The sequence below is a fragment of the Rhipicephalus microplus genome, chromosome 4 (genome assembly GCF_043290135.1).
Source record: "Rhipicephalus microplus isolate Deutch F79 chromosome 4, USDA_Rmic, whole genome shotgun sequence".
Lineage (NCBI taxonomy): Eukaryota > Metazoa > Arthropoda > Arachnida > Ixodida > Ixodidae > Rhipicephalus > Rhipicephalus microplus.
This window is the reverse complement of record NC_134703.1, coordinates 142088508-142113474: the sequence shown is the minus strand read 5'-3', so window position 1 is coordinate 142113474 and position 24967 is coordinate 142088508. Positions and strand designations below refer to the sequence as shown.

The window sequence follows — 24967 nt, the reverse complement described above, 5'->3', positions numbered from 1 at the left end:
TGCGGCTGCTTCTGTGTAGAGCTGATAGACAAGTGGACAAGGCAACGGTTAGTTAAGGCAAGATTTATGTACAGCATAGAATAGAGGCGTTACATATTCTGCACTGGGGCTGACAGCTTAGGGACTCGAAAAGTCGAGCTGTCTGGACGCTTTAATGCTACCGTCCTCTTTTTTATGCATAGGTTGGCTGCTTCGCATCGCACCGCTTGGTTCTTTAGAGGCCCCGGGTGAACTCTCATGTCAGCAGCGTCCAATCAGAACCGCCGCAGGTGGTGGCATCAGAGTCCTCCGATGAGGAACCGCCGCTGGGTTGCACCCATGGACGAGTGATTGTGCCACATGTTGTGTAACACTCGCCAGACTGGATGGCGTCGATTGCAACATTGGGCTGCTATCGGGCCCGTTGGTTGAAAGACCTCGCCGTTCGTTGCGTAAGACACACCGGCGGTGCTGGGCTAGATCACGTCGTTGAGGTGATGGCGTCAGGCGGTCTTGCTAGCTGGTCTTGACACTGGTTGCCTTAGCAGAAGCAATGACGTTTGGTAGGGACTCTCAGGCATTACAGCACCCCTGCCGCCAGGCAATGCGCTGAAAAGACGAGCTGCTTCCACGTGGCTTGATTGTCGGGCGTGCTCATTCGCCAGGTCCCTCCAGGTTCGCCTCCGGGGCCATGGGGAGGATGTGGCATCAGGCTCAGTTCCGTGAACAGATCCCGTTCTTGAGGACAGATCCCAGCTCCACTGGCTTGTCAGCAAAACTTGTCGATTAGCTTCGCTCGTCTCTTCTGACAATTTTTGGTTTCAGCACTGGTCTCAGGTTCAACTTGTCAAGAATGGTTTGACAATGGACAACACATGACACGAGCCTGTGCCCTTGGTTGCCTGACAGAACACCAGACACAATGTTGTACAATATATATCTAGCTATGTGTCTACCCGAATTTCATTCCTTCTACATCAAGAGGCACATGTGGGATACAAAACACCTAAAATGAGAACACAAAATTTTACACGTACAACAGAATAAAATAGAACACAATATAAAGTTGACCTCTTAAGATCACTCTGGACAAGACTGCTCGGCTAAGGCCATGATGAGGACCAAATTTTGCCCAGACTCACCAGTGAAAGACCGAAAGGCGGAAAAGGTACTAACCAAAACGCACGGCTCAATGCATCTGCATTAGTGTTTAGCTTTCCTTTCTTGTAGCGAACGTCTAAGCTGTGCTGTTCGAGTATCGTGCTCCACCTCAGTAACCGGCCACTTTTAGGGGACGATACTTATGCGGTACCAAGAGCTGCTCATACTTGCAACGTTGCTTATCTGTGTAACTACAATATAGGAGTCCACATTTCTCATAAAAAGAAATGTTCTTTTTCTTGGTTTTCAATTTTACGCTTTCTAGTAGCGATTTAATCGAGAGGTCTTCCCGCTGCTTTCGAGTAGGTGTTTCTTGATCAGCCCTCGACAGCACCCTCTCACTTTCAGCTGCAGGCGAGAGAGCTGTGCCCTCACTCTCATCTAATGGGGCCATGTTGTCTCCTCTGCCGACAGAGACGGTGGCACTCACTTCAGCGATGGGCTACACAAGTGACTCACCCAGGGTAAATTTTCTGTCCAAAATTTGCTCGACGATTCACCCCACCAAGGTCATGCATCTCGGCCACTTGTGCAGGCGGTGTTTCACTACATTGCACAAGATCAAGTTCCTGCGAAAGCTTCCGCACTTGCGATTGTGTGAGGGCTACGTCCGGAAGCTAGAAAAGAAGGATTTACCCTGCTCTTTGAGAAGCTGCTAAGAGTTATTCGAAAAAAAAATAAAGAAAACGATCTAGAAGTACGGCAGCCCCAGGCACTTTTATGCGAAACTTACCGAACGGGCCTTCAATGACAACGGTAGCGATTGGTAAGCAAGCACTCTGCTCTTCGGCGATTTGCCTGATCCTTGCGCACTCTCCTGTAAGGTTGTCCAAAGAAACATACGAAAGATGGACAATGTCCATGGTTGCCGCTGTCTCGAAGTGCTCGACATGTTTTCCGATTGACACTAATTTCCTGGAGATACGGCTCTAACAACCGCATGTTCTTTTTCGATTCTCGGATTGTTACGAAAGCAAACTTTTATTTACAGTTTGCCGCGACGTGCCCTTCCTTTTTGAAGTTATAGCAGATTAGCGGCTTCTGTGACTCAAACCCATGTGGTGTCAGTGTGCTGTTTGGGAACCACGCACGTTTTCTGCACTTTCGTTTGCCCTTCCTTTGCAGTGTCCTTCATAAGAGACAGGTCCTTTCTGTAATTACGGTGCTGAATTGGTTTCTATTCATCAGGTTTTTTTGAAAAGCTTTTTTATTCCACTTCTTTCAATGCACACTGCCCTGCTATAAAACTTTCGGCGAGTATAATGCTCCTGAGCTAACTCTGCTGCCTTGTTTAGCTGTATTTCGCCAAGCTTGTCTTGCAGCCACAGCTTGATGTCATCCTCGATGTAGCAGTAAAATTGCTCCAATGCAGTGCATTCTACCAACTTATTGAGATCGACATTAACATTTTTGCCCTTGAGCCATTCAATTAAAGTGGCTTTAAGACAAAAACGTGAAGTCGACGTGTGACTCATTGCGCTTTTTTGTGTACCGGAACCTTTGCCGGAAAGCCTCGGGTGCCAACTTATAACGTCTCAAGAGCACTTCCTTAACCTCGTCATAGCTCTCAAACACTTCTCTCGACAAGCACATTATCACGTCGTCGGACACTTCGCTGGGAAGAAGAGCTAACAGGTTCTGCGCCCAAAGAGATCGCTCCAAGGCATTTCGCTCACAGACGTGTTCGAACTTGACGAGATACTTAGCCATGTCCTCGCCTACTACGAACTATGGCAGTTGGTCCCGAATTCTCTGACCGCTGACCTGAATCATCACAGAAGCTACGCTAGGTGGCTGCAAACACTGTAGGATTGCCAATTCTATTCCTTTCAACTCGAGGCGCTCCTGTCTTTCGGCCTCCTCACGGCGTTCTCGCCTTTCTGCTTCCTCGCTTTAGCGAACTTCTCGCCTTTCAGCTTTTTCGCCTTTGCAAACTTCCCGCTTTTCAGCTTCTTCGCATTTGCTAACTTCTCATCTTCCAGCCTCCTCATCTTCTCTCCGTCGCATAGATTGGCTGCTTCACATTGCGCGGCTTGGTTTTTTATAGGTCCAGGGTTATTTGTCACCTCGGCAACGTTCAATCAGAACCGCCGCTGGTGGTGGCGTCATAATTTTCCACTCAGGAAACGTCGCTGGGTTGCACCCATGGATTATTGATATTGCCACGCGTTGCGTAAGACTCACCAGACTGGATGGCATTGATTGCAATATCGGGCTGCTATTGGGCCCGTGGGTTGAGGGAGCTCGCCATTCGTTGCGTAAGACACACCGGCGCCGCCGGGCTAGATGATGTCATTGAGATGATAAAGTCAGGCGGGCTCGCTCGCTCGCCTTGACACTGGTTGCCTTTTCAGAAGCAATGTCGTTCGTTCGCAACTCTTAGGCATAACAGTGCCAGCCCAGTATTCTACTACTGAGGCACGCCGCTGCTTAGGACTCGTTGGCAAGCTTTTCTGAGGCAGGTTGATGTCGAGAAAGCAATCGCGGTAACATGACTTATAAAGCGTTTTAAAACAGCGAAAGAAGAAGCAGTCGTCACACAATGTAAATAGCGTTATGAGTGGGTCGTCCAATGCTCGAACCTAATTACAAAAGCTTGTTCTTGTTCGGCTAATAACTGTGGTGCATACTCACTTCAGGCATAATTCTTTATTGTCGTCAGCCACTGCGTGAACAATTGGCCGAAAATTCCTCGCAATAGTTTAGAGCATACCACGCTTCTCAGAAGAATGACAAAAAAAAAAGCATAGCAAATGCTGGCATTCTACCCTAAAATTTTTATTAATAATGTTGTAGTGGGCATCAAGCAAGTGTGCTTGGAGCAATTACCCAATGAGTGTTTAGAAAAGGCTCTGAAAGGCCCCTCTTCTAGCTTTCCCTGTGACTGTGCTGCCCCTTCCGCGCAGGCCTGGCATTTGTTTTATGCCTCAGTCTTATTTAAAAGGTGGCGACGAAGTACCCCCTTGAATTTATAACTGCAGTATTTCAGCATACAGTTAAAAATTATCTCATAGGTTGGTGCTGCTTATAAGGCTTACCTAAGTTTACTTAACAGTGATATTTTTCGCTGGGTAAAGTGATTCATAATGTTTCTTTTTTAGTGTGTTGTGACTGTTTGCTCCAAATTGAATATTATTAAAACATAGAAATGTTTTTAAAATTGTTGGCTTACTATTCGAACAGCATTCAATTTGTACTTGTATTCGATTTGCTGTCAAAACTGTTGCGGGGAAGAAAGTATATGCGCTAGCTATATTTCCAAACAAATGCGTACAACGCTCCTGCAGTCCGCACGCGTTCTGCTCAGCCCTTCACTGTCGTCATTCCAAGCCATCTTTTCAGCCCTTGACAGTAATATTTCATTTGTATATGAGTCAGTTCTAGAATTCACTATTTGTACAGCCCTAGGTACAGGTCGTCAATAAAAAAAGCACCTTTATTCCGAGCTTTGGCGTGCAAAGAGCTGTTTGAGGTGTGAGCTTGTGTAATACTGGGAGCTGATACTGACAAAGTGGTGCCCGCCTTGTCTTTTAGATCACTAGATATGTGACAACGAAGCAGGTTCTTTGCATCTATTGTGAAATACCAAGGGAGCTTGCCTCAATATAAAAAAATGGAACCCCGAATCTGCCGACAGGGGTCTCATGGCCGTGGAACCATGGTGGATTCCTTTATCTAGCAGACGCTCTTTATCCCTGCAACACTTTTTGAGCATGGTCAGAAAAGGCTGCCGGTCGGTATTTGGGGCTCCTGAGAAACCGCGAGCTGAATATACCGCAGTTCAAAGCCTGGAATTCACAGTGTATTCTCAAAGTTGGCTGAAAATCGTGTTCTGTTATCTCGCCAAGGGACGCCACAGTCTCAAAATCATTGCGTCCCAGGTGTGATGCAACCGTTATACTTTGTGTCACGATTGTACCACACCTGGGACACACTTAAGGCACCTATACTTGAAACCTGGGCCTTATGCCGGCCATGGGGTTTCCAGCTGGATGTCTGAACAGGGATGCAGTACTGCGCTTGTTTTTTCCAGACGTTCTGGTAAGTAGTGTACATTATGTAGTTGTGCACTGCATACATTCATCAGGTATTGTTACTTTTTCCAGCGGAATGCTGATGTTTTTCACGTTGAGAGAACTGCGATGGATGTGGTCAGCCTCTCATACTTATAGCCGATTAAAATATTTCCGTGGAAAGTATGCCAGATGAAGCACATAACACTAGAATTTTAAAGGTGACATGCTCAGCACATGAATAATGTTATGCAATTTTGAACTGCTACACGGCTCTAGTTCACAAATTATGAGTTAAAACTATTACTACAGGCATAGTGGGTGAGGGAAAATCTCTGCTCATTCCACACCCATTCTGCGGAGATCGCATCACATAAAGGGGTGGTTCGCAGCTCTCTCTCATCGAGAACGCACGAGAAAAAAAGCACAGCCAATCGTAAAGCAGCGAAATTTCCGGAAGTAGACTTGCTTCTATTTCCATCTGCTCGAAGAATGTATACTTCAACATGAAGTGTTTCTCTTCTTCTAAAAAATGCAATTTTTCTACGAAAAAAGTCTTGTTTTCATTTCAAACTAAAACATTTTTTCTAACAGCAATAGCTTTGAGTAATCATGTTTAATAATGTTAGGTTTCTTGGTGTGGTGAGTAGGTGGTGTCTGCCATGCAAAAAAAAAAAGTCTTATATGCTGCAGGTTTTCAAAATGTTGAGGCAGACTCAGCCCGGTCCTCTGGTGCCTGTGTGTCAAAGGGAACTCCTCCTGCCTTTCATGGAGGGGCACCTTCAGCTCGCGATGCCCGCATGCCCATTGGACACCTTGTTTAGAAAGGACAACCGGGAGGAGCTCTGGAGTCGGCTTGCAGCACTCCAAAACCAGGCAATCCATGCGCATAGGTATCTTGCATGGTGGAAGGCCTTCTTCTGGTGGAAGGGGCGCCACAATGCTTAGTAGGAACTCATGCGGCTCCAAGAAAAGCAGACGTGAGTGCGAGCGAAATTGTGTCTAGGTGGGTGATTTTACACATGCTATTTGTGCTCTACAGGGGTGCCGGTGGCAGCCGGCTCTTCAACTACCGCAGCCGCATTCTGCAATTGACTGGGACCTCGAGGGTAGACAGTGCAAGATACCCAGTTGTTCGGTCGTCAGAAGCGGTAAGCATTGCTTTGGACTATCACTGTTCTGTCCTGCCAATCAGTGTGCTCGTTTGCTTCTATCCATAATGTGCGGTGCATCACTCGGCTGCCGCTGTGGTTGAGGTGCTAACACAATAAGCCGTCGAAAACAGTGTCCAAGGCAGTTGCATTAGCAGCAATGATGAAAGAACTGCCACAAACTTTATTTTGAAACTCATTTGAGAACGTCAAGTGTTCCAAACCATTTCTGAGACCCTGTAGTTTAAAACTCATTTGAGAACGTCACGTGTTCCAAACCATTTCTGAGACCCTGTAGTTTGAAACTCATTTGAGAATGTCAAGTCTTCCAAATCATTTCTGAGACCCTGTAGTCGGCTGCGGGGTGGTAGCCAGTGGATTTGCCTGCCTCCCTTCTCTCCCTAAAGTTGGAGTGGCATAGATAGCATGTTCCAATCGCAACATGTGTCAAAAAAGCGCACACACAAAAAAACATTACTATGGTGATTCTATCATAAGTGAACTTTCACCAAAACAATCCCTACGAATTGTTTGCGGCTCTTAGTTGCTGCACAGTTGTCGTTACTGAGGACAAGATTGTGATTAAGTTTCTTTTTATATAATCGCATGCCTGCAGTTGGTTCCCCCAGAGCGTAGTCTCCAGGCTCGTGCACTCTCTTGGGAATTCCACCGCCCTCAGCCATTGCGTGCATCGCCAAGGGTCTCAGTCAGGGACACACCAGGCAGCAGCTGCTTGCAGGTGAACTTTAACACTGTACACTTCATGTGTCTTAATTTATACTTCCTGTGTCAGTAAAGGAGCATCCTACTATAGCAAGCATTCATGAGCCCTGCTGTGGCAGCCGCTGGTACGGCTGGTGCGACGCCAGCTCATTAAGTTGTAACGGTGTTTTTTTTTTGTTTATCAACAGTGTTAGTAGTTTAATAAAATAATCTTTTTATGTTACCGTGTCAGAGCTTCGAATCTCTCTAACGTAAGTGTCTGCTGCGGAGTAAAAAAGATTGATTTTGTTTTCAGTACCCGAGCACCAACGACAGCCGTGGCATCTGTCAGCGACTGGCCCCAGCATGCTGCCTCACATCATAGAACAGCAGGCAATGTACGTTGACCAGAGGCAGCAGACCAACACTGTTTGTGGATACCAACTTTATTAACCGCAGATGATATTGCATGCTCACAGGTGATGCTCATGCGTGCAGTTACGCTAGGCCAGGCGTAACATGCAACCTTAAAGCTATCACAGGAAATATAAATGTTGAAAACAGTTCTATGTGAACGAAATGTGTGCATAACTTTCACGTAGAATAAGCAGTTGTCTTGCACTGCAGTTATGGTAAAGCATTAAGTTTGAATCGGAAGAATGTGTTAAACTCTCCTGATGGTTTCGTGTTGTCATATGATTGTGAAGCATAATTGAAAATGTGCTAATTTTTAATACACTGAAAAAAAAAAACGCTCTATGTAAATGCTAAACATAGCCATCATGCACATTTGTCACACATGTTTGCGGCATATTTTGCATATTGCAACTATGGGGGTTTCGGAAGGAGGTAATCTCAAAAAGCCGGGCGAACGACTCTGTATCTCTGAAAAGGGCTGTTTGGTTTTGTCTCGTGCAGAGATGGTTGGAGTTGCGAGATGCACTTGATGAGATGCGCTTGATGAGATGAGCAAGAATGAATTCAGGCACCTTATTGATATGCCCAAACCTTGCACATTGGTTGTGCGGTAAACCAGCACCGTTTACGGATGCCATTGTGCCAGTGTATTTTCAACAGTGAGGAAATTGTTATGCACACCGAAACTCTTCACAAACGCAAGCTTCTAGCAAAGAATTTCTGGTGAGTAGTTCATGGATGGCAATGGCAACACATTTCTTGGTTTCCACCTCCGTGAACAGATGCGTGACGCTGGCGTTAGACAGGCCGCAGCATTGGAGATGCTTGCGGACAACACCATGTGGCAGGGCGAGGCAAAGCAGCAGCTCGCTGATTAGGCGAGGCGTCATCAAGTAGCTGCCGTGCACCAGGCTGGTAATCTGGCTGACGTGCAAGAGCTGCAGGGGTGTCGGTGCCCTCATCGAGGCTCCCGTTGCGACTTTCCAGTAGCAGCCACCAGTGGCATAAGGTACGCATTCGTATATTAGAAAGCAGCTTTTTGCTTAGCCTGTGTAACCCTGTCCCTCCGTTTTTTTTCGCACATTAGCCTTGCACTAGTAGCAAGAAAAAATAGAGAGAGACTAGCAGCTCATATAATAAAGTAGACTTATAACTGGGACTACTGTTCTCATTAGCAATAGTTGACAAGTAAGTCTAGCAAGAGTTGCATGCTGCTACAATGGCATGCATGCAGTCAAGTTCTCAGATTGCGTATGAATCACTTATATTGGCATGCCTTTCATAATAATGGCATGCCAAGACCATTGACAATTGTTTTTTTTTTGTGGCAAATTACTATAAAACAAACTAAACGTGAAGAAGAAAGAATGAAAAATTGCGCTGCCTTTGTCTTTGTTTTCTCTTCTCTGTGTTTGGTTTGCTTTTCGTTGTTCACCAAGAAAGAATTAACGCCCAGTGTTGAAAGCCTGCTAGCCTAGCACATAATTCTATAAGTGCTCCATATAGACCATTTTATAAAAGCAAATGAAATTTGTCCAGCTCTTCGGGGGTGTCACGCTCCCTTTTTCATTCGTAGTAGTAAAAAAAAAAAACGTGTGCACCCAGGACCTGTGTGCCAAGTGTGGCAGCTTTGGAAGGGCCGAAGAAGGCAGGCTCATCGCATGGCCCAATGTGGGCGGTGCTACAATCCTTACTGTGTCAACGTCAAGGTGAGTGACTACGCCTTCATTAGTTTGTTTCCTCGTGTTGTTTACATCTTCTTGCAAAGAAAGTGTGATTGCTTTTTAATTAATGTTCAGGATGGAACACAAGGCATTTACTAGCCTCTAAGTACTGGTTTTTTGGTAAATTGGAAGTCTAGATTACTGGCTTGTTAGGGAGTTGCAGATTTTATGCATGCATAGTTTGGCTGTGCTAACCTCAGGGTATGTCACAGAACTCAAGAAGCTGTGCGAGAGAGTGCAAACAGGGTGTGGAGATTTGCATGCGCAGTGCTACTTGGACATGCTGTGTGTATATATCTCTGTTGTGTGGTGGAAAATAAAATAATTTTCTTCCACTGGCACTATTATGCCAGACAGTCTTGTGAAACTGTCTGACACTGTACAGATGCCATTTAGTCACAGAAAGTCTTGTGGAGAATGAGCTTGGTTGTTAGTAAAGCTGTGCTAACAAAACTTTGATTGTGAAGTGAAGTTAAACTTTTTATCAAACAATTTTTTATGACTTCCAAGCAAAAGTACAGCAAAAAGAAAATTCGGCAGATACCACGAATATGGGAATCAACTTTATGCGAAGAACAATGAGGGAAGGGGGCCGTGGTAGCATTTTTTTCTATTGAGCTACACGTGATGACATGACGCTAAATATTTGTACAGATGTCGCACGCAGAGACATATGTTGAAGAGTTGGAGATGTTTATATAACCAGTCTTCCACTTGCACAATGATGTCAGCTTGAAATGTGTTTTAGCGACACCAGAAACTGCTATATGAAGCGTTGATGCTCGCGAAGACGCTGACCCTTGACACTGCTACATAAATCAATTTTAGCGCATGGCACCTCACCACGACTGACCTTAACCCAACGTGACGGCTGCATGCAAGGAGTACATATGTAATGTTTATAAAATTGGGTAGGCAACACTGCAACCATTGTTGACGTTTCACGAATATCGTCTATTTGAAAAGTAGTTACGAGACCTGGCGTAGCTCTTTGGTAGAATGCTTGAATACCATGCAGAATGCTTGGCTTGATTCCTGCTGGGACCCTAAAATTTATTATTTGGATTTGTTGGGTGGTCAACGCTACTTATGCCCTGCTCTTCTTAACACTTACATTTATTCTATGCCTTCGTTGGGTCGACGCTACCGATGTCGGGCATTGCTTAACACTCACCCGTTAAAATTGCCCATGTGTGACGATAGTTATAGCGCGAGAACAAAACGACGACACAGAGACAAGAAGGACACGAAAGACGTGAGCCCTAACTTTCAACAGAGTTTATTGCGCAGAGCACCAAAATATATAGAGCGGACAGTAACCATGTGATAAAAACTATATGGCACTAAGAGCAGAACGTGAGTAAGAGAAAAACAAAGACAAAAAACAAAGGCACAAAAAAATGGCAAAGAAAAATTTATAAGAAAACGAAACAGAAAAGTAAAGATAATATAAGTAAAGGCAGAGCAGAGGCACCAACAGAATCCGAGCAACACGGTTACAGAACGTTAAAGAATAGCCGTGATTCCATACAAACACCAGATATCACACAGGCTCAAGAAAATCGGAAAACGTGTTGAAGTTCGTGTCCTGTTCTCGGCACCATTCAAATTAATCAGCCTCACCAAATCTACAAACCCCCTGAAAATGCAGTCATCAATGAAATGCAGGGTTCAACATAGAAACAGGTATGCGGCCTGCTCCCGGGAAGTTGTCTATAGGACCCCCCCTTTCACGCGGTGCTTGTTATGTCGAAACGACCGGAAGGTGTCTGAACGATCGGCTGAGAGAACACGCTAACAATGTTAGAAACGGGAAAGATGGTTTTCTTGCTCAGCATTGCACTGAGTGCAATTGTGCGCCCCTTTTCAAGGACACAGCGACGCTGTACAAGCACAGAGATGAGCGCACCCGAGTCATTGTCGAGGCCGCGCAGATGGCACGCGAACAGGTGCCTTGTATTAGCAAGCCCTCCATGGCTCCGTCCGAGAAGGAACTCTGGTTCTTCGAAGGTTTCGGTGCGCGCAAGTAGTTTTATTATCTTTACTTTTCTGTTTCGTTTTCTCATAAATTTTTCGTTGCCGTTTTTCTGTGCTTCTGTTTTTTGTCTTTGTTTTTCTCTTACTCATGTTCTGCTCTTTGTGCCATACGGTTTTTATCACATGGTTACTGTCTCCTCTATATATTTTCGTGCTGTGCGCAATAAACTCAGTTGGAAGTTAGCGCTCGTGTCTTTCGTGCCCTTCTTATCTCTGTGTCGTCGTTTTGTTCTCGCGCTATAACTATCGTCATGCCATACCAACTAGCCCAAGCTGCCTCACTTTTAAAATGCCCATGTGTGTTCTTGTCATTCCTGTGTAATAATGTCCATCACCTGTGGCACATACCCACTTACCAGTGGCACATACCTGCCCGTGAGTATGCGCCACTGTCTGGCTGAAGGTGTTTGAGGACGTACGCGACGGGATCGTGACATCGTTCATGTCTTGATCGGCGCATCAGGTTCGTCAAACCATGTTACCCTCCCAGGCTAATTTTCGTTCACGCCAAGTTAAGGTTAATGGGGGGTGACCACGAGAGCACCCAAATCTAAGCGGCTAGATAGATAGATAGATACGCTCAATGTCGCCGAAGTTCGCTAAGAAATGCTTCGCCTTTAGAAGTTGCAGAGTATCCATAGGCATATAATTATGAGATAGGAACATGAGAGCACTTATTTTTACTAACTAGGTTTGATTTTTTCTAGGCTCGTGAAGTACTAAAGGGGTACTGCTAGTTTTTCTATTAATAATAAAGGCAATGCAGAAGCTATATTGTGTTTATGTCGATGATTTAGTATGAGCAAAGTGATGGTGACAATAATGTACCTTTGCGTGGAAAAAAATATTTTTCTCAATCTCTCCTCTTCTTTCAATTTCAGAAAATGCCCAATTGACCGGGCTGCCTAGGGCATGCATCCTCTCTTAGGAGTTTTTCATCTGCTGCGCAAATTTTTCTCTGCTGCTCTCTGCGGCTGTGAATAGTTTCCACAGCAGCTGGAGTACTAGCTGGCATAATTTCCGGTAGGAGAAGTCACATGCTTTTTTGCATGCGGCTTTTGTGTGCACCAGATGAATGTCTGCTTTCACAAACCTTGCCAGATGATGCTTTCAGGTTGAAATGTACTGCAAAACATGGCTTAAAACAAAATTGTGTCGAAATCGACAGGTACAACTTTCGTATCAAGCAGCAATAGGGGAAAGTAATGAATTTGAAATAGTTGTTCACAAACCGTCACGTTTAGTGACCGCACCCTGAACTAGAGGAGATGTCCGGTGACTCGCCTGAAACAGGCATCCCAGCAATGCCAGCTGTCGCCCCCGTCTTTCAACCTGCTCGACTCCCACTGATTCTCAGAAGCACTATGGCAGATGGCAATGCTTCTGGCTTGGGTGAAGCATCAGTGCGTTTGTGAAAGGTACAGAGTGGAGTGAAAGGAGAGGTGGAGGAAAAGAGTAGAGAACAGGAACACGTGCGCTCTGCATGCATCTTGGAGAAAGTGACGTCACGGCTCTTGCTCGCGTGCGGCCACTCCGCGTTGACAATCTACCAAAAATACAGACAGCTGCTTAAAATATATAAAATAAACTCTGTTTATTGGAACAGTGGCTTCTTCCAAGTAATGTTTCGATGTGTTAAACAGATTTTCCAATCTTTGTTCTGTATTTCTTTAGCTTTCTCTATCTGAATGAGCATGTGCATTTTGCCTAAGCCTGCGATTTCATGCCAGGTGACAAAGATTATCTTGAAGAAGGGATGGTGCTACCTGGATCACACAGCATGTGAAGGCTGTGGCCAGCGGCATGACAAGAGCGAGTTTCTGCTTTACGACGAGTGGAACATCAGCTACCACACGTACTGTCGCTTTCCAGCCCTCGAAAGACTGTACCTGGGTAACTGGAAGTGCTGTTGGTAAGCGTCTTGTCTTTTTCCTGACATTTTTTTCTTTATGCTGTGAATATGGTAACATGGCAGCCATAAAGAAACGTGATGTTGACAAGGCGAGGCTTTTTTTTAATTTTTTTTCAGGTAATTTTTGTAAGTGCGGGGCATTGAAGCCTGCACATTAAACAAACAGTCGCGTTCTCATAAGTATGGTGGTCTTGGAACGTTTAATGCCGAGTATTATTATTAAAGAAACAGTCTGCATCCTTCGAGGATTCATCATTGTTTTGCAACAATGATTGCCATTTCACTTGCCTGCTTATTTTTCTTTGTCAAAACCTGGTGCTTGACACGTGTCCACCATGTTGGTGTGGCAGTTAACGATGCTTGGCTGCTGACCTGAAGGTCAAGGGTTCAATTGAGGCCGAGGTGGTCGCGTTTCGATGGAGGCCAAGTGAGTTGAAGTGTGATGGAAGCGTAGTGTGTGATGTCAGTGCTTGTTACAGAACACCAGATTGTCAAATACGGAGCCCTTCACTACAGCAATTTTTATAATAATATCGTAGTTTTGATATGTAAAACCTCAGATGTTGTTATTCATTTTGTTAAACACTTTTCTCTTCACAATGCATTGTCATGCTGATGAACATTTATCGTTTGTGGCCTCGAGATACAAAGTGCACAATGGTAGTGTTAAGACAGTACTTGAGACGACAATTACTGTGTGGCAGAAAGTTGCTCTCCCGTATGTCCTCTCTGTAGAGTACATTGTGTGCCAGAATCCTCTGCGAAAATGCCTGGCCTGGTGTGTTAACTTAGTGTTAATGCAAGAACAGTGAAACCAATACCGAAAGTGAAAGAACCAAAGATGGTGAAGGTGCGCGTGGACAGAGGAATGTGGCGCGCGTGAACTGGAGAATATCAACATGCTGGAGAATGCGGCCAGCTAGCAAGAGAACAGATCGTTCGACCTGAGGGACCAAAAGGACCGAGCTGGTGTTACCAGGCCAGCCGGGACAAGCTTGGTGTGTCCCAAAAATGAAGGAATGTTCCGGACCAGGCTTAGCAGTGCTGTTCCTGTGGTGAGCGAGTTAGAAGCCAGGGGGAGCAGCAGATCTCATTCCAGTGGTGGAAGTTTGGCCTTGGTGCCACGTCCGAACCGTTTTGTCACAACTGGTGCTGAGGTTGTTGTTGTGGTGGCACATATGAGCGGGTCGTTCGCTACCAGGAGCTGAAAGCGTGGCTTCGATGCTACCTCAGGTGCAATGTAGCCTGCGTGTTGCGAAACAAGCAATTCGTCGTCTGCACCTGTGCCCTTACATGACATCATTGTACAGGCTTGTACGACTCGTCACGATCCTGCCGCTTCGTGTGCGTGTCATCGACACGCTCATGGTTTACTGTTATGTCCGACGAGCATGTACTTCGTCACGCCCTGATTTTCATCGAGTGTAGGCTTGAGAGCTTAGGTTTTAGGACTTGGGTGATACTTCTGTTGTCTAGCCAGTTAGAGTGTATGTAATTGTTGTGTCAAGTCGATGAATGTTTCTTGTCTTTGTCTTGGTTGTCCCTAACTGAGGACCCCGAACCATCACAACTGGCAAGCCTGCCAGGATGGCCTATTAATAATACCGCCATTACTCAGATTCGGGACTGAGCCATGGACAAGGAAGGATTTTTCGCATTAGGTGGGGAGCTAGGGCACGAGAAGAATGAGCTGCGAGAATGAGTCGAGAAAGATTGCGCCCTGGCTCGTGATGAAGGCGCACGAGAAAGAGAACAGGCAAAAAAAAAGCACTGAGCGACAATGTCAACTTCAGGAACAAGAGCTGAAAATTTTGGAGCTGAAGCTTCGAGTTCAGGGAAGCGAAAAAGGAGAGTCTGCTAAGGCTAGCGAACCAGGGGGATCTAACACGTGCACTGCAATTGCGTAGCCCTCGTAAACTGATACGGCCCTTTAATAAAGCACAGGGTGATCTCAACACCACCCTACTACAGTTTGAGCGTGTCGCTGTGTATCAAGGATGGCCCCGTGTGAAATGGGCTCTGTAATTAAGCCTATGCATGACTGGAGAGGTCCTAACTGTGATAGGCCGGTTAGATTCTACAGCTGTGTTTGATTACGACTAGTTAAGAGTGGCCTTGCTGCAGCAGTTTCGGTAAACTGCAGAAGGCTATCTGGAGAAATTCTGCAAAACTGAACCCGAAGACAATGAGTCTGGCCTGCAGTATGCTGCACGACTCGCCGGTAATTTCCACCATTGACTCGAAATGAGCAAGACAAAAAGAAGCTATTCTGGCTTGAGGGAATCAATAATATGTGAACATTTCATGAAAAGCTGTACCCCGGCACTTAAAATTTTTCTCAAGGAGAGGGAGTGTCAGACACTAAGTGCAATGTGTGAGAATGCTGACAGCGTTATGGAAGCGCAGACCCTTCCAACATAAACAACGAACATGATCACAAAGAAGCCAAAGCATCGGAGCTTGAGAGGATGTACGAGACAGCGAGGAAATCTGGGAAAGCCGCTAGTCAATGCTTCCTACGTGACTAGACGGGACATCGCGCAGCTGAATGCTGGTCCCTAACAAAAGAATCTTCCCCAGTGCAGGGTCACAGCAGTGGCAAGTATTCCACCGGTACAAAGGACAGATGTGAAGCATTTTGCGTTGTATATGTAAGGCGAAACGACGAGATATCTGCAACGAATGCAGATCACATTGTTTTGGAAGATGGGCGAAAGATCTCTGTTGTGAACACTGTGGACAGTCAAGGCGTTTTATCCGTAAAAATAGAAAATATCCCTGCTGTGAAAGGCTTTTCGGATAAGTGCCCAATTACAGTATCGCGCGACACTGGCTGCGACACGGTCGTAGTGCGAGAGGCATTATTTCCAAGGGAAAAATTGACTGGGTTGTATCGGCCAGTCTTGTCCCTAAACTGCATGGTACACTACCTACCAGAAGCGATGGTAGGTAGTGTATGCTGCTACACATCGCTTTTCAAAGGGGAAGTTTGTTGTCACAGCCTGCGTGACTCGCATTATGATGTTGTCCTTGGAAACATCATAGGAACCTTAGCATTAGACACCTCGAGGATGATGTAAAACAGCATGATAAATCCAACTGGAACCACGGGCGCCAAGGAAAGATGCCTGAATCTTCGGCAATCGGTCGTACAACAAAAGTTCGTTAATTCGAACCGCAAGGGGAATCTGCCTCAGTTCGAAATAAAGTTCAAACTAGGGAAAGTGACAAATAACAATAGTACACTGTCAGTAGGGCATAAAAATTTATATTTTGAAAAAATCTGTGATCGCGGTCTGCCTTCTTTCCTTGAAGGTGACAGCCAGCACTTTTTGCTCTATCGAGCTATTTTGCCGGAAGACCTCTTCTCCGCCTTCTTCACAACTTAAAAAAAAAAAAAACGGGCAGCATTCAATCCGGCCATGACTTCCGCAGCAGAGGGCCGCACTGGTGCTTCGTCGTCCTCCTCATCATCATCACTTGCAGCGACAGGTTATGCACTTCTCACCTGACCTATTATATCGCCATTCGTGAGAACACCACACACCACTGCACTTGAGTCCACATCGACGTAGTCCGCAAAGCAGTAGTCTTCCAAAACGTCTGCCATGGGAGCGGTGATGCCGTGTTCGAGCACTGGTGGCTCGTCAGCTGCAGAGCTTCGGTGCTCAAGCCACAGTTGTGAAAGCGGTTTGCTATCGTAAGTGCTGTCACTTGCTCCCAAACACGCACAAGCACGTGTAGTGCACTTAGGAGCGTCACTTGGTAGTTATTGCACAAAATAATTCAATCCAACATGTGACGCCGATAAAATGATTTTAAATTTCTAATTATAGCCTGGTCCATGGGCTGCAGTACCGCTGCTGTGTTTGCTGGAAGGAAGGCCAGCTTGTCGTGTTTGCTGGAAGGAAGTGTTTTGGCAAGGTATTTGCTGTGGGCACACGCCATCAAGTCGGAGCAGCAGAATCGCAACAGACGGGAAGCTACTACCGGCGCTACCGCAAAAAATGTTAGCCGAGGCCTAACACCAACACAAAGAATCGCGACAGTCGGAAGCTACTCCTAGCACCAACAACCGAGGTGTACGACGCACGCCCGAGACAGAGATGCAGAGAAGGCTGGGCAAAGCTACGACGCACCCGATTTGCTGTGTGCTGGTCATGCCATCTGTCGTCTAACAGCGGCAACTACGCAGGATTTTCAAAGGCTCCGAGATTGGCGCTTAAAAAAAAAAAAAGCAAATCTTGGAGGTTACGTGGGACGGAAAGCAGGCAGCCGCCGAGAGAGAGAGATTGCGGGGGAAGAGGGGTGAAGAGTAAGTGGCACTATTTTCTCCACTCTGGCTTCCGTGCCAGTTTCTCCGTTTTTCTCTCCGCTCCCTGTCAACGCCGCTTCGTAACTCGGCAACCGCCCTATTGAGCGAATAGCCGAACCGCCGGCGCGGTGGCACGTAGTTTGAATTATCCGCAGCGGCACCTACTCGCTTTTGAATTAACGGGCCTTTTTATTCATATGCTTGTATGGAGCTTGGCCGAACCATAACTTACAGTTTGAATGATTCATAAGTTCGAATTAACGAGCTTTCACTGTAGTAGCCGACAGCACCTGGTCACCGTAAGGCATGCATGAACAGACCATGTGCATCTTGACCCGACCTCAATGACAGCAGGCTATCTGCAACATACAGCGGTACCCACACCTCATTCACTAGGAGATGGCAAGCAACAGCACATCCATGAGGATCTTCATGGCTGTCGGCCTCGCCTCGCAGAAATTGTGATCAGATGTGACACGTTTTCACAGTATAGTTGCCTAGACAACATGAAACGTAGTTATCTCAGCACCCAACGCCCAGGGTACCACCGTGTCGATGAGTCAGGCAGCGGGCCTACTTCGAGTGACACGGTACGAGCCGCCTCATTCGATGTCAGCCAGGGTTTTTTATGTTGCACAGTGATGGCACAGAGAGGCTTTTTAGCCCGGTGCAGCAGTCACCATCGCCGCCTTTGGAGTGTCATCATTGACGACTTGGAACTAAGACATACAAGCGACGTGACAACATTGAGTGACGAGTAGTTGGAGCATGGTAAGTCATCACTGTGTGAAGAGGACCAGCTTTAGACATCTACGGTGTGAATCGGGTTTTGTGTGTGCCGAGTGTGAGTGCCTATTTAATTGCGAGATCCAGCAGTTTGTGCGTGCCTAGTTGGGAAATAAACACGGTACGCAGGTGTGTGTTCAAAAATTTTAGGAGCACGTCGACCTTTCATGCCAGAGTGTGTCGAGCAAGTGGTTCACAGCATTTAGCGACAGATGTTTGCAATGCTGACATTTCTGTACATGCTCAGTGGTTGTCTTTGCTATTATTGTGTTCTGTTAATTCGCGTAAGGCGTAATGCTATCTGTGGCACAATTTACCGAAAGTTTGAGTTTGGTAAAAAACCGAAAGCCGATGCCGAAACTGGAAGTGAAAAAACCGAAGACGGCGAAGGTGTGCATGGAGAGACGAACGTTGCATGCTTGAGCTAAAGAACACGCCAGCTAGCAAAATACCAGATCGCTTGACCTGAGGGACCAAAAAGGACCGAGCTGGTGTTATCAGGCCAGCCGAAATGAGGTTGGTATTTTCCCAAAGACGAGCGAATGTTCCAGATCAGGCTTGGCAGGGCTACTCTTGTGGTGAACGAGCGAGTAGCTGATCCTGCTTCATCGGTGGCGATCGGGGCCTCAGTGCCACATCCAAATAGATTTGGCACAGCCGGTGCTGCGATTATGGTCATATTGCCATGTATGAGTGGGTGTGGGTTGTTGCAACCGTGGGCGAAGGTGAGGCCTCGGTGGTACGTTGCCACAATGTCAAGAGGTCATTGTTTTTTTTTTTATTTGATGTGCTGAAGTAGTTGTGCTGCCGAAAATCGAACTATTGGACGAGAATAGATCAACAGGCTACCACGGTGCTGTACTTGGCTGCTGCAATTACTATCGAAAGTACCAAAGGCTAGCAGCCAAGACATGCGAGGTACAACTTCCTTTGAAATGACTTATCTATGTCAGAAGATTTCTCTGACAAATATTTCATCATGTGTGGTGTCTGTCCTTCTTTGTGACTGTTTCCTCATTACCTCATCTTGTGATCCTGCTTGGGTGCTGGTACACTTCAAAATATGCAGCAAGGCGAATGAGTGTCAACGTGGACGGTTAATACAAAATTATGTTTTGCCCAGAACTCATGTGTTCTAACATCAACACCCCCATTTCTATGCAACAGCATATGAGTTGCCAATGCCTGTGGCTACCGAAATCTAAGAGCGTGCAGTTTCAATATTATCGAATGAGCATTTTTCAAAATGCACGGCTGAAAGACCTGCGTGACGTGAGTGTTATTTGGCTCAGGAACGTGCCTCTAGAGTTTTTTCAACACGCGTCATTTCTCAACTTGCCAATTTGGGACGATAACTGGGACAGTTTTGTGATGATGTCATTTTTTTGTCAGAGTAGTCTTCGTGTAGTAAATAATTGACAAACGATGGTTATTACCTGAACACATATGTGTGGTCGTCGTGATGCTCTCCCCCCCCCCCCCCCCCTCCCGAAAAAAAGCTTCGGATAATTTCCAGTGGTGATTGTGTGCACCGAAGTGAACTTACGCCATGCCATGCTTCCAGATGTGCAGGATGTTTATCTTCATTTTCTTTTTGAGTTGCTTCTACGCGGAAGTTTGAACTCATCCATTGTGCATTCGTCTGTTACCCTGCGCAATGATCAGACAAAACATTTGACAATCATGACATGAATCAACGCAGGCGTCGGTGTCTTTGTGCTTCTTTTGCTTTATAAACTTTTTATTGTGATGTTCTGAGAGGAACCAGATGATCTGCTAGCGATTATAAATTTACGTTAAACGTAAACAGTCAGGGCAAAGAAACCAAGAGGTATTTTAAACGTTAATGCACGCACTTAAAATGTAGCTGGACAATGGCCTGAGTATTCGCTCGTCTCTATTTATGTTTTGCCTATTACTTCGACAGTTGTCCGAAAATTTAACGTTATGGTACATACTTTCGAAAACCCACAAGGCCAGTTATAAGAAAACATACTAACGAGTTACCCATTTACACATGCTACTTGGGAATGCACTAAAATTTTACTCCTGCCTATCGTAGGCACTGCTGCGGTAAGGTCTCATGGGTTGCTATTGTTTCAGCTATTTAGAAACTGACAGCTTAGTGATTACTCACTCACGCCTTTACACTCGTGAAACGTTGCTGTGTTTTGACTGTGTACTGCGAAGAATAGCAGTACTGTGTGCACTAAGTGGATACGCTACATACACCTCCGCAGATCTCCATGCACCCACACGGCAATGAAACATGGCAGACGCTAGATGGCGCTGCGGCGGAAAAAAATGCCAGCCTCCTTGTGAAAATGGTCTATATACGGAACGATGAAATTTCTGTCGTCCCATCTAACGCTTCAGTGCTTTCCGTTTCGAATATATTTTGAACAGTGTTTTTGGGCAGTGAAATTGTGCTGAGCTTCACCTGTTCTGAGAAGGAATGCACTTATGTCATGTTCCACGGTCGGCGCCCATTTCTCATTTCGCAAGTACGACAAGTGATAAAGAAGTCTGAGTGAGCATTTGTAGCATTATTTGACGGAAGCTTGAATAAATGCCTGCAAAAGAAGCAATTTGATGATCACGTTAAATTGTAGAACTACTATGAGGTGACAACCAGATTTCTGACTTCAACATTGTTCGGTCATAGCACAGTAGATGACATCTTGCAGAAGTTGACAGAAACACTTGCATCCTTTCCTCTCGGTAAGATTGTGCAGCCCTCAATGGGCGGCGTAAATGGGAACTGGAGCTGAAAGTTGTTCTTTAGCAGTTTAATTGACAACCAGCTTCTTTCTGAGCACAACAACAATTTCGTGTGTACACATTATATTCAGGTCTGCCATCAAAAATGGCATGAAATGAAAAAATATGAGAGACTGGAAATGCTTTGATGTACTCTTTGTGCACCTTATGAAGCATGACCCGTCGTTCAAAATCTTATGGGAAGTGCTGTAGGTCCTTTTCTTGCTTAGCTATGAACAGGCTTCAGTATAACAAGGTTTCAGTGTGAACAAGCTGATCATAGTTGAAAATATGCTAGAGCTCTTGTATATCTTTCAGAAAGTCATCTGTGAGGGGATGGAAACGTGGGCTGGTTAATCTTCCACTGTCGAAAGAAGTGAACTTATCGGTGCGCCGAGCCAGGCATACGGATGCGTTACACAGTGATATACCTGCCAAGTCTCCCAGATTATTCTGGAGACTCCCGTATTTTGGCCATTTCTTCTTTTTTATGGCTGTCATAAAAACATCCCGGAAATAGAAATTTTTGTGCGTGATCAAGCCGCTTTGACAAAATGCAGGCCATTCCGATCCAGACTTTTCGCGAATTCATTGCAGTGATGCGAAACCAACAGATGATTTCGCCAAATTCCCCAGCCAAATTCCACTGTCTCCATTGGGCCGAAATTCGTATGCTCTGTAGGAGGTCTGTCTTATGTAAGGCTGATGCAGAAGCCTAGCTAATGTTCTGTGCGCGAAAAACGCCCCCTTTCCGTAGCTTGAGTCATCGCAGCTACACAGGTTCGGACGAATAAGGCAGCAGGCTAGGTCAACAAACAACACTTTATTGCTATACGTTAGCAATAACGCCTAAATGTTGCATAGAGAGACTTCAGATAACAAAAGTGTAGACGCTTACACCTCGGTCGTTGTTGTCCTTGGCTCGCGAGGCGTTCCGGGTTCGTCTTTCTTCTTTCCTCGCTGGTGCCAGAGAGAGCATGTGGCCATTAGCACGCTAGTTTTCTTCACCGTCGCAGTTTTGCCTTCCCTGATAAAAATGCGTTTCCTTGCTGAGGGAGGGGGACCCCGTTTCATGCGCCAGGAAAGAGAAAGCGCGAGCACCGGCTGAGGGGGTGTTTCGTCCCTTCACAAAAGGCTTTATTGACTCGTGTCTCGAAGGGACAGTCATGTCCTCGCAACTAGGCTGTCGCGCTGCCGTAAAAGGGGAAAGCGTGATTGGGTGCACGTGCTCTCCCACAGCTCCGAACACCTTTCCTAATCGCGGTGTGTTATATGAACTTCAATATCTAAATTGTCCAACGATGTCCGAGAGCAACATGCTCAAAGCTTCGGAAGTACTACACGCACGGGCAGCACATGCATGCACCGTCTTCGTACGCTTGTGGTTGTTGTTTGCCACAACAACTACGGACAAAACCGCGGTCGCTCTTGACACGATCATGTATGGCGACGGCGTAAATGACAGCACTCTGAATGTGTGCTTGGTTTCAACACTCGACCAGTTAAAGTGACGCCGATTTCTGCAGACTCTGCGAATCAAACTGTGGCAGATGTGACCATAGATCACACACAAAAAAAACTTAGTTTTGGAGGCACATGCACAGCCAGCGAATGTGGATTGAAAACGGCACTGCTGTTCGCCGCTGCGGCCTCACCAACGCTGTCACGACGTCGTGATAGCAATCTATGCGTTTTGAGAGAACGTGGCTAACGCAGCGGTTGATAAAAGACAATAAAGACATTGAAAAGACTAAAAGCATTATGGGTTACTGTCCAAAGAATCTAGTAATGTGGCCCCATACTTTCCCGGCAGCCAGCTGCTCTGACCTCTCCGTCCACATGTGTCCCAGGGGACACGCCAGCTCTTTTGCCAGAAATGAATTTGCTAGTTTGATGACGTGGAGTTTCCGGATTGAGACTGGCACCTTCGTTGGGAAACCTTATCCTTGTGTCTTTGACCACTCCAAGCCACAATGCCTATGTTTATGCATCAAGGGCTGTTGTGACGTTCCCCATTTATTGCACTGTTTTTTGTTTTGTGCTGAAAAAAAGGGAGGCAAAAAAATCCCCCCCCCCCCCCATTGCGAGAATCCTTGAACTTGGCAGGTATGCAGGGTAGAACAGAAGAAGCAAGTTGTAGCACAGCAGGTAACCTTAAAAAAAAAAAAGTTGAGCTCAATATACAGAGCATGCAAAAGAAGACGACAAAGTTTAAAAAATGCTTTGGAGGGCTTGCTGGCGTCTGTAGACTAATTTGTGAAAGGTGCCGAACCAAAAAATGACATGGCTGATCCTGTCAAGGCCAACAGGCTTCGCTGAACATAGAAAGAAAAAGAGGCACAGATAGCTGCTCTTGAAAAAGATATAGGTGCGAATGCACAGCTCCTTTCCTGAGTGATGTGAGAAAATAACATTAAGTTAACAATTAACACTCCTTGAATTTTTCCTTCTTGCAGCCTTAAAATCCTTGAAAAGTCCTTGATGTTGCAATTATATATTGTGTGCAAATCCTGTTTTCTGGCACCCTCTGGCTAGTGTAGCATAGCATAAGCCACTTTTAATAGGGCTCACCAGTGGGAGTGCCCATAGAGAATACATGTGTACTTTTTAAAGTTCTAGCTTGTCCAAATTTAGTCAGATTTACACGGGATTTTCGGCACTGTATTCCTCTTCAGTGTATGGAGGAAATGTTGCAGACAGATTTTCTTCTCAGGCTTTAATTATTTTCAAACCAGAGGCAAATATCTAGAAAAATTGTACTTTTATAGTCTCGTTCTTTTTTGTTGTCTCCTAAAGACAATAACTCGATTATTCAAAAAATTTTCCGCAACATTTTCTTTCTTTTGTTTTCCCAATTTTTATGCGGATCAGTCCAGTGGTTCACATTTTATAGGCTCAAAAAGTGCTGTGTGCTTTCTGTGTGTATTTAAAATTCGCACCGAATTCAACAGGTGCGACGTGACTCCTCCTAGTGCCCCCTATGCTCAGCGATACTACACTCTACCACCAACCACTCATGTGGATGTATTTGTGCGCAGCGGAAAAAACAAAGGAACGCACAGACTGCGCTTGAAAGAGCTTTTTTTTTGTGTATGTGGGAAGGGAGAGGTGGGGGAGGGTTGTAATGGTTTATTTCTTCTAGTTTTTTTTCACTTTCATGTCATCTGTCGAGCATGCGCCACGCGACAATGAAGAGGAATGATGTCTGTGCGCCCCAAACACAAAGCAGCGTTTGGATGAACACTTTCTCAAAGCAGGGACACCCTAACAGGTTGTCCAAAAATGCTCGGTGTTCAGTGATGACTGTTATCAAAATAGTTATTCTGTGATCATGTCTATCATCATATTGAGCAGAGCAGGGGCGTGCTGTGGTGACAGAAATAACAGCTGGGGCTTCTGCAGCAGAGAGACTTGTCCGCGTTTGCTCCTTTCTGGTGATTGGGATGACGCAGATTCAATTAGAAGCACGACATACACATATGGAACTACCTGCACCTGGTTCGACTGGATCGGCATCGAAGGGGAGAGCAGCATCGGGGTTAATCGAAATGGAAATATATATAGTTATATAGGGAAAGAAGCATAATTCACACACAACGAACGTTTCAGCACAGTTTAGTCCAACGTTTCGGCCGTGGGATCGACCTTCGTTTGGGAATACAAAGCATAGAAATCGCGTACTTATATATGTCAATGATCGAGGCCCCACAAAAACACGTCCCCTAGTATAACGGACAAGGCTATTCTGTATCAGCACAAAAACGGTTTTCAGGGATGAAAACTATATCCATACAGCACTGTGTGATATCACCCTGTGTCAGTCATTGGCAAGTGATACGGCTTTACGAAATATACGTGTAAATCCCGGCATTACAAATGGCATAGTTTTCTTACAAAGATAGTTGGTATGTAAAATAAACGCGTTGCAGATGACAAGTAATAATATATATAAACAGATCGCTTTTTTTCATTTGTATACATTCTCAGCAGAGTGCGCTCTCAAAAGAAAA

At 45.6% G+C, this 24967-nt stretch overlaps 2 protein-coding genes across 4 annotated transcripts in view; both read left to right on the top strand.

The window, feature by feature from the left end:
* LOC119171475 (uncharacterized) overlaps window positions 1-8410 on the top strand; it is a 47473-nt gene extending 39063 nt beyond the window's left edge. Inside the window, exons 3-7 of the mRNA XM_075893699.1 lie at window positions 5847-6133; window positions 6196-6304; window positions 6921-7043; window positions 7323-7404; window positions 8206-8410. Of these exons, the coding sequence (XP_075749814.1) occupies window positions 6111-6133; window positions 6196-6304; window positions 6921-7043; window positions 7323-7391 (324 nt within the window). The 5' untranslated portion in view covers window positions 5847-6110 and the 3' untranslated portion in view covers window positions 7392-7404; window positions 8206-8410. The remainder of the gene's footprint in view (window positions 1-5846; window positions 6134-6195; window positions 6305-6920; window positions 7044-7322; window positions 7405-8205) is intronic.
* A 4531-nt stretch (window positions 8411-12941) lies between these two features.
* LOC119172387 (uncharacterized) overlaps window positions 12942-24967 on the top strand; it is a 150259-nt gene continuing 138233 nt past the window's right edge. For all 3 annotated transcript variants that reach the window (XM_075893698.1, XM_075893696.1, XM_075893697.1), the window contains exon 1: window positions 12942-13096. In XM_075893698.1, the coding sequence (XP_075749813.1) occupies window positions 12988-13096 (109 nt within the window). In that variant the 5' untranslated portion in view covers window positions 12942-12987. The remainder of the gene's footprint in view (window positions 13097-24967) is intronic.